This window comes from Vigna radiata, chromosome 7 (assembly GCF_000741045.1).
Source record: "Vigna radiata var. radiata cultivar VC1973A chromosome 7, Vradiata_ver6, whole genome shotgun sequence".
Taxonomy (NCBI): Eukaryota; Viridiplantae; Streptophyta; class Magnoliopsida; order Fabales; family Fabaceae; genus Vigna; species Vigna radiata.
The window spans coordinates 3607772-3618358 of NC_028357.1; the positions used below are offsets into that span (position 1 = coordinate 3607772).

Genomic DNA, 10587 nt, shown 5'->3' on the forward strand with positions numbered 1-10587 from the left:
AAATTTTTAAAAAGGGGACAATTATTAATGTAAGAAAACCATTCTAAAAGTAATTATTTTGGTGCAAGAATAGTAATAAATCTAGTTGTACTCAACAAGAATTAAATTGCGTATATAAATTTATAATAAAATTTATGCTTATTATTTAAATTAGTTACGCTAAAATTTATTCACAAATAATAAATAAAAGCAAACAAAAGATTATAAATATAAATATTGAATTTAAAATAATTATAATATTTTATTTTATTTAATGATTGAGGAAAGAATGTAAATAAATAAAATAAGTAATATTGTTCAATAAAATTTTAAAGTGAATTGAGATTACAAAATATTACATTTAGTCATTCATTAAGAATGTGGAGAGTTTTTATTGCAATTTTAAACATTATGTCGACTTGATAGATTCTAAAAATAAAAATTCATGTTATATATCACCATGAATTTTAACATTACAGTTATAATAATATTTCAAAGTTTATTAACTATTTGTTATTATATAAAAATTTATTGAAAAGAAATAAAATAAAATAAAAGAATACAAAGAGTGAAGCACTATACTAAACTTATGATTTTCTTCACCAAAAAATGTATTGATGTCATCTTCTAAAACTTTAAAAAATTACTAGTTAATCAAAAAATCATGAAAAACTAAAAAAAATTACTCTCTAACCAAAGTTTTAAAACTTTCTTATAGATATGCTCTAAAACATAAATGTCTCTTATAAATCTAAAATAAATAAAAGTTTCATCTCTAACACATACAATTAAACTAAAACAATTCTTAGATTAACTACTAATATTCACCTAAATCAGTTGATAAATGAAATATCCATAAATAAAACTACACTACCTCCCGTTTGAATGAAATTTGACTTACATAATCTATTTACATCTCATGTTGATATAATTTTAAAGCATATTAATAAATTTAAATATTATTTTGTACGTAAATTTGTTACTGCTAATAAACATTGTTGTATATTATCAAAATTTAAAATATGTATTATGGTATATTTAACTTATATTTTTAAGCTTATTTTGAATGTAAAAGATCAATGTTTTACATTCATTTTTTAAAGTTAAAATATCATATTTCTTTAGTAATATTGTATACATTATTTAATTATTTTTATTATATCATTATTTTAATAGTTAAGGTTTGAATTACATATTTTTATATAATTTACTTTTGACATTATTACCTATCTAAAAAATATCATATATAAGTTAATTAAGTTTTTAACGACTAGTTTAAAATTCATATGACAGTGTAAAATTCTATAACAGACAATAAAAAAAAAATAAACTATTTGATAATATATTTTTTAATAATACATTTTTAGAATATTATTTTTATCTTGATAATATAATTAAAATTGGATTTATTAAAAATATTTCGTTTCATTCAATCATTTTGTTGAAATTAGAAACAACAAATGGTAGAAACAACAAAATCTTATGCTTCAAAGAGATATTTTATAATACATTTTTCTATTTTAATGACTATTAATTTTATGTAAAATTAACTAAATTCAAATATATTTGAATTAGGTTAATCTTTTTATTTCTATTTTTTAGAAGTTAATAAATGAGATATATAACCCAAAAATATATTTAATAAATTATTTCACTAAGCTATAATATTTAACAGTAACTTTTTTAAATCACAACCTAGAAAATTCTTTACGATTAATTATTTAAAGTACATTATAATTGATAAAATATACTTCTTAATGCATATTTACAGGGAAACGAGTTCGTTTTGGTAGCAAGAAGTTTCAATAATGAAGCAAATTTAGCTGAGTTTGGTTGACATCCAATGCTGCTACTGCATATTATGGTTTGATTTTTCAACAGCTAGGAAACCTTACCAAACTGATATTAACACAGTTAAAATTATAAATCTCAACTTGAGAAAATCGGTGGAAAAATATAAATAAAAAAATATTGACAAAATTCATAGTAGAACTTCACATGAATACATACATATTCAGGTCAACTATCCTATAAATCATGGTACCTTGGTTCCTTAGGAATCTATAAATCATCTTTATTCGGATTGCTCAAATGGAACTCGAACAAACAATTGTCCATGCAAAGTCACCACAGCAGAAGTCTGATGAGTATCAATTCTTGAAGGCAAACTCACAACCTGAGTTAATTAAAATATCTGGATTAGAAGAATAGAAAAGGCTGAATTAAATGTGCCAACATAGCTGTTTAAATATGGAAAGCACACAAGCTACTTATTTTCAATAAGTGCTGACAGCTTGTTATAAAAGGACAACTTCACAACTTTTGCAGGCAGAAAAAAATAGCAGAAAGTATAATCCATGGACACAAAGACACTGTTGGCAAATTAAGTTTGAAATCAAAGATTGAAAAACAATTTTTGAAAATAAATAAATCCTTCGTATCATAGCAAAAGATAATATACCTTCTTGAAAGGTTTGACCCCCCATGGATTGTCAGAATTTTCAGGCTCACCGCTTATGACCAGGCGTCCAGCTGGGTCTGATTGAACACGCACCTGATTTCATGCAGTGAACAATATTCTCCATTCAAAACAGTTCAAATGCAGTTTGGTAAATTACACTACTAAATTTATAGATTATTGCATCACAAGCTAAGAGCACAAAGGAAAAGTTTCACAACAAGCAGATCTTACAAAAATAAAGGTAATACTAGAAATAAGAAAATGTAAAATGGGTCGATGAAAACACTCTACTGTAATTTCTACAATATTTAATTTGAAAAAAGAAATTGTTAACACGCAAATGTGATTGAAATATCGTTAGAAAAAAAAAGACTTAAATTAAGTCTTTTCTCTTGACAAATGAGGATAGTTTGTGTTTAATTCTAATTTTTAGTTCATGACAATTTTTCTTTTAATCGTCTCTGCCGATAATTTGACCTTCATAGTTAATATTAATCACATTATCATAACATTGTCATGCCAATACCATTTATCAAATCAATTGAAATCATAAATGTCACATCTGTATTTATGAAGACCACAAGAAAACGTAACATCTTCATAGAAAATTAAAACAAAAAAAATTGCAGAATAATAATAAACATTAAAGTTTTCGATGAAAATAGACATTATACAACTAAAGGAAAGGAAAAAAAAAAGGTAAATTATATTAATATTTAATACGACTGATTTAACTATTTTTCAAAATGAGTTCTTGATATGTTCAGTAAATATAATGTCTGTCAAGAGGTGTCCGAGAGGTGTTAAAAACAGACAGCCTGACTAATAGTAGAAAAGTATGTCAAATTAACCATACCTATATTCCAAATAGGCTGCAACCCAGTTGACCTATTTTAAAGCTTTATTATCACTTGTTGAAAATTTATTTAAATCCCATTAGCGTAATTTACCTTCTTTTTAACCTTGTTCAAATATCACAATGTCTATTATTATTATAAAAATTCACAAGTTAACAGAGCCTACTTTTTCATCTACTTAAATATGTTTTATAACTTTTATTTATTACTTTAATCCTTCCTTCTAGACAAGTTACTTCCTACGTCTAATCCTCACTAATATATTTTATTTCTTTATTCTAATTCTTATAAATTTCATTTTTAATTTTATTCCTTCAAAACTGTATAACTTTTGTTCTTCGTCTCTAGAAATATGTCTTTTTTTTTTAATTTTGATTTCTATACATAATTATGTATTTTAATTCCTTATCACATCAGATATTGACTGACATTTTTTATGATGTCAGCATATAAACAACATTTACTTTAGCGGTCAAATGAGACAGGAGTGGTTTTCCAAAAATCGTCGAGGACTAAAGTGACAAAAAAAAAGTGTAAAGACCAAGACGAAAAGACCACTATTTTTTAAGGAAAAGACAATTAAGAGTAAAAAAATATAGCATGGCATTGTTATACAGTATTTTGTTAAAAAGGAGCATGGTCATCTTTGAATGCATTAGATTCATTATATTTATATATTTTATATATAAAAAGGAGGATGAGACTACTAGTATCCTAATAATACGCCAAGATTTCAACGTATGTGCAGAATTATTACAGAGAAAAAAAAAATAACTCTTTATTACCTCTTCCCGCAGAAGGCCAGGAACCAAAGCATAGACCTCAAAACAATCTTTCTGTACACAACTTTCTCTTGATGAGTAAATTACATAATTAAACAGATTATATGCTATCCAAACACAAGATAAACTTACAGTTTTTTGAACATTGATTTTTACCCAATCAGCAGGAGGTCCAATGTCAACCACAGATGTGTCCAGTCTTAGTCCATTATACACACCGACAGAGGCAAGTATGTCAGCAAATGAACAAGAAAGCAAGTAAACACCTCTATCAAGAATATAAATTAATAGCATACTTTATGGGTTGTCAACTATATAAATAGATTTTGATTAAGTACAGATCATTCATGATAAAAAGAGAAAGAAAGTAACGTGTCTTAACTGTGGTTTAGATGGTTTATTACTGTGAGCAACTTTGACTGCATTCACCATGTCTGACGATTTCTTGCGTTTAAGTACATCTGAGCAAATAAGTTAGGGGTGGAATCTTTAGAATCATACAGCACTTTAATAAGTTAAAAATGATAGTACTATGAAGAAGATCATACTGATGCTTCTAAGCTGCTTTTCACGCTTTTGCATAGACAAAGAGCTCCTGTCCTATGAAAAACAAGTTATTAAACAATTATTTAGCAGTAAAAATAAAATTAAGGAGAATATGAATCATACCAGCACAATTTAACCAGACCTTAATAATAGGATCACTAACTTCACCATTGCCCAGAAGACGTTGAGAATGCCAACCCTGCATAGCCCTGGCCGCAGCATCTCTACGTGCCCTACCTGATGAAGCTAATCCTTGGACACACTTAACAGGCAAGAGGGATTGTAAGACACAAATAAGTGTATTCATCACAGTAGTACTGCTTATGACATATATATTCCACTAGCAAAGCCTACTGCAAGTAAAGAGATTCAGTGCCTTGCAAAGTAGAAATTCAATTTCAAATATTAACTCAACACAAAAGACGACTCTGCTAATGATGCCTTAAACCCAATATCCATTCATTACTTTCCTATGCTTAGAAGTCACCTTTTTCTAACGTTAAGGGAGTGGGAGAAGATCTAAATTGGAAATAGACTGGTAGAACTGGGCCAGTGTATGAGAAAATCTGATTAATCTATTATGAAACACTGCACTAGTATAAATAACATATTGAACAAAGATCAAGAGCACATGTAGTGCAAAAGAGAGAAATTCAACCCTCCTTAAACCAATTATTTGAGAGACAGTTCTCTCCTTTCCAATTTCCTCCTCCCAATTCTAAGCTGCCTCTAACATCCTTCCTATCCTCTTTTTTATCACTGAACATAAGTAGCTATTTCATTATCAACATGGTTGAGGGTCCTACTCCCTTATAACACAGTTTACCTTCTTATTCTATCTGACCTACACCTGTTATTGAGGAAATATGCTAGACATAGTCATGACTAGGGGCAAAAAGAAGCATTCTTTCAAGGGGAGAGAGGACAACTCTCCGTATAATTTAACTTTGCTAAGGAAGCAACTATAAGATAGTATTACAAGGTGCATATATTGTTCTAATGGCGTAGGTCAGATGGAGTAAGTCATAATTGAATAGTGGTACTTGGACTCTTGAGTAGAAAGGGTTACGGTCTGATTATGACCTATAACATTTGGTCTTATAGTAAGTGCTCGATCCAACAATTGACATCAAATCCAAGGTCATGAGTTTGATTCCCAATGTAGTAATTGTTGAGGAGGAAAATCTTTGCAGGTTGCATCAATTGACCATTGCCGAGGAAGATATTAGTGTAGAGTGCATCAACTGTTCAGTGGCGGAGACCAAGTGGGTCAAGTACCAATTGAAAAGTGATATTTAGAATTTCATGCTTTTATATAAAAAGAGTTGTGTTCAAAGTATAAGTGATAGTTTTTGGCTTTGTGATAAACGCTCAATCCAACAAGTAATAATATTACGTCATATAATTTTCAACCGATCCTTAGAAATGACACACAATATTATTTAAGAGAATGGTCTAGCAGTGGGAATTTCAAAGAATGTGCGTGGGAATTTCATCCTATGACAATATACATACAGCAGCAGGTTAAATAATAAAAATGGAGATGCCTAATGTGGTTTTCCAACATATCCATATCTTATTTAAGAGAATGGTCTAGCAGTTCATAAAGTCAACATACAAAAGATCGACACAGTTGGCCATTACATTATAGCTCAAGAAAATGACATAAACACAAATAATTAGTACCTGATTTTCAATATTCATTGGCTCTGAATTAGAAGTAATAGGCACATTCAGCTCACCACCTTTTGTTTTATGCCTTTCATAGTCAAGAAGTGCCTGGAGTAGCATAAAAAAAGAAAAAAACAATAGTGAAATAGATTGAGTATAACAAAATTTATAGTTTTACACAATATTTGATATTGTTTTGACAGTTTCGAAATAGACAAGATGCTATTTAAATAAGCCCATATGTCATTGAACTCTAAAACAAGAATGATTAAAAACAGATATTGTAGCTAACAGAAAATGTACCTATGTACTGGTTAATTCCAAAGAGCATGTAGGGAGTAAGGGAACGTAGAAAGCATTACACAATATTTTTGGAATCTAGAGTGGTAAAGTCCATACTAGTTATCAACTTACAATAATTTGATTAGAATGCTTTTTCTTTGAGGGATTAATATGCACCAGCACCAAGGAGTAGAAAGCTTGTTATTGGCAGTAGTTAATACTAGATAACACCATCTACATTACTTCTTAAAGAATGCAATTTTAATCAGTGGTAGTTGATAAAGATTGTTCAATTTTACACATTTAAGTTACAAGATGAGCAAAAAAAAACTAACAATGCAGCATCATTCATTGGGAGAAGCAAAAGAAGCATCTAGTCAGGACATGGGATATTACATAAGTGGTCAAAATTAAAACACTAAATCGTGCACCTGTTATGTGGCCTTTTCATACTAAACATTCATATTTTGATGCAAATCATGATTTGCTTTCACATTTCAAAATATACAATAATCTCAATTGATAAAGACTACATCTTGAAAAGAAATCAAGGGTAAAATCATAGAAAGGACAGCTTTTTCTTTCCATCCTTTTTTAAAAAAAAAAAAATCAATACATAGACTTTAGAAATAAACTGTATAATTGAAACTAACGATTCATTGTTTAAATTCCATTCTTATCAAATGCCGTAAGTTTATAATCTTACTTTTTTATATGGTTTTACACAAAAGCTCGCAGAAACATCTCCAAAAGAAGAATAAAAATTTCCATCACCATGCGCATGCTACTAGTTACGCCCAAGTGTATATTATACTTTAGTCATTTGAAAATATATTATAAATGCTGGTAATAATTATAACCAAGAGAAATATGACACGTAAAGATAATGATAGGTGCAGGATCACAACATAAAGCTAAGATAATATACCGTAGAACTCAATCCATACCAATGAGGAAAAGTATGATATAAATCATAAAATATTTAACAAAGAAATCTGGGCAAATGTATGTCAGCTAGATCAACATTACACTTTTGTGACAAAGAAAACAATCTACTTCTAAGCTTTACAGGAATGTTGAGTTTGCATGGCAGCCTGGATATCTAGAAAACATATTTGCCAAATAATCTTTTAGAAGATATGAAAGAGCTGAAGACTAATGTACACCTTATTAATCTAGAATCACCTTCTCATAAAAAACCCGAAAAGTCCATGAAACTGTGGTACATGTCCTGCAAAAATTAAGAACAGAGAGCATTATTTTCACATGTCATAAATAACCGTAAGTTATCCAGATCACCCATACGTGTCGCCCCACCCCAAAAAAACACAGAACAACATGAAGTACAACTAAAAATAATGTTGAAGAAATGTGGAAATAGTAAGAGAAATTCATATAATAATAATGAAAAGTGCATCCAAATTATGATTTTCAATCAATAAAGGAACTAAACAAGCATGCATATTAAATAAAATCATCCAACCCAGTTTGTTTTCCATCAAGAACTAAAACTCAGATGGACAACTTAATTTTTCTCAACAACTTTTCCAATACAGAATGACTCACAGTCCTTGTAAAATACATAGAAAACACAAAAAATTTAACATTCAATAAAACTCAAACAAAAGCTAAGCAAAAGCTTTTCAGAGCCACCAAGAAGATCGAGACAAGAAATTGCTTGTTGTTCCTTACTTTGGAGGTTTGAAAGACTCTCCCACTTGCCGCCACAATTTACATGAGGTGACCTATTCATAAATGTAACCCCAATTAGGCATAAGTCTTGGTAAATTGGCAACAATTAAAACAACTTCTCTGAAGTTTGAACTAAACAAACTTGAAATTTAGAGTAATTGTTGTTAGTTTGCCTCAAGAAACAACCTCGAAAGCATTCCAGTTGCCCAAAAATAAAATTGACATTTAATTAAGAAATGCAAGGAAATTCAGTAGTACAGATATTTACAAGTGACAGGCAAAGTTACAACTGTTAAATGCTTCATTATTATCAACTATTTACTGACTTCCAAACCAAAGTAAATTTAATCAAACAAAATAGATTTTAGGATTGTTATGGCAACATTAAATTCATAACTGCATTTGAGGCCGTCTTTGGTTTGTGGAAAGCTGTATGTTTCACTTTTCACTACACAAAAATACTACCAAGCAGTCTGATTTCCACCGTTCACTGTACAAATATTTCAAATAAACAAATAATGTGAAAACAGGATGGCCTTTTTTGTAATTATTTGTGAAAACCAAAAATATTTTCACAAACCAATCGATCCTCCCTCCTCAAACACACTTGAATGCTAATTTTTAAAATGCTATTGTCAAGGGAATCAAGTAAGCTTTGAAATCGTTGATCTCAAGATGTTGTCTCTGATCCCCCGTATAGCATTTTTAATTAGATTTAGTTATCATACTAAACATATTGAGCATAAAGACATTGTTATTTGACAACGTGGTATATCACAAACTGGCATCAGAATAACTCGTGCTAAATGCCTAATAAAAATGAAAATCTCTCTGCCCTGCGCGTGTGGGAGAGTAAACATGTGCGTTTATGTAATTATTTACTTTATTTTACTTGCATTGGCTAAAAAGCTACCACTGTTAACAGATTTACGTCCCCAAAAGGAAGAACCATGAAAAAATCGACGCTATCAAAGAGCCAAACTAGTAGTCACCATATGGAATTATTAAGGTCCTCTAATCTAATTATTTACTTGTGATCATATACTTCTGACTTCACATAAAATTGGTTACATAAAGTTGCATTAATGCTTTAGCAGAATAATGGAAAATGAATACCTTATCATAGCCGCCCAGTCTGTTAACAGATCTCCATAGCCTTATATCCAGCCAATTAAGAATTAGGATAAAGTAATATGTCAGAGCTTGGATTATGTGTTCAATATTTAAATGTAGAAGAAAACTTAAACAAACTGGTATAACTCACTTAAGGCAATTAAGCCCCTCTTTATAAAACTTGGGTGGTTTGAATTCCATGCTCCTCTCCCTAAAGAATGTTTCAAGCTCCTTCATAAAAGCTGATTGCTCATCTTCTGTTCCCGACTCATTACCATCATATGAATACTCAGGATCCAAAAAATACAAGTTCTGTGAGATCAAGTTTCCATTATCTGCATGTGCAACAGCAGCCTGCCTTTCATTATACTTATTCTCATCGTCTAATCCACTCTTAACTTCAGCTCTTATATCAGTCTGAACAACATGAGGCGTTTTAGGTTCGTTATGAATGGGGTGTGCGGAGTTGGAGTCCCCATTATTGCAAGTTTTACTTTCAGCCGCTTCGAAAGCTTTGGGCTTCACCTCCACAGTCATCTCAGCAGGATCAGCATTGCTTTGACAAACATTAGAATCATTCGCTATGTCCTTATCACTCTGAGGAAGTTCTTCTACTTTGCTCTTCACATCTAATGCATTTTCGCCTTCAGTTTTATTTAAAACTGGAACATTTTCTATTACAGGGACCGACTCTATTGAATTTTGACTATTTAGGACATCTTGTTGCGGAATGCACTCTGAATTGGCTTCTGGTTTCACAATTCTATCCTCCACAGGTGCCTCTGCCTCTATCTTCCCATTTTCAGCATGATTTGAAGTATCTCCAACGGACAAAGGAGCAGCCAAAACGTCTGGTTGAACCTGTGCTTCAGCCAAAACTTCTTCCACAGCCAACGGAACATTCTGCCCTGCTTCTTCATTCTCTTTTGTATCAGTCATCTTCAAAACTTAAGCACACACACACGAGAACACGCAAAAACCTCCTACAACGACCCATAACAAAAATTGAAAACAAATAAGAGGTCAGAAAAAGAGAATTAGAAAACGGATTGAAGGAACCCTTCTCCTAACAAGCCCCATCGTCCATTTACTTTTGTCCAAAAATTAATAAAAAAAAATGAAGAAATGTTAAAAAGAGGAAGAAGGAAATTTACACAAGCACAAAATCCCCCAAAAAATAATCCATCATTGCAGGAGGTCAAGG

The 10587-nt window shown here is 30.5% G+C and overlaps 1 protein-coding gene across 3 annotated transcripts; it reads right to left on the minus strand.

Moving 5' to 3' along the window:
* Positions 1 to 1759: 1759 nt before the first annotated feature.
* Positions 1760 to 8305, minus strand: LOC106769248 (AT-rich interactive domain-containing protein 6; the record flags this gene model as incomplete). 3 transcript variants are annotated; one of them, XR_001376315.2, is given in 10 exon segments in its annotated part: positions 1760 to 2155; positions 2441 to 2533; positions 4083 to 4129; positions 4212 to 4278; positions 4462 to 4540; positions 4628 to 4679; positions 4768 to 4887; positions 6312 to 6404; positions 7764 to 7809; positions 8271 to 8305. XR_001376315.2 is itself a non-coding variant. In XM_014654783.2 (10 exon segments), coding segments are annotated over 10 exon segments (738 nt in total), but the record flags the coding sequence as incomplete, so codon positions are not given.
* Positions 8306 to 10587: the final 2282 nt, after the last annotated feature.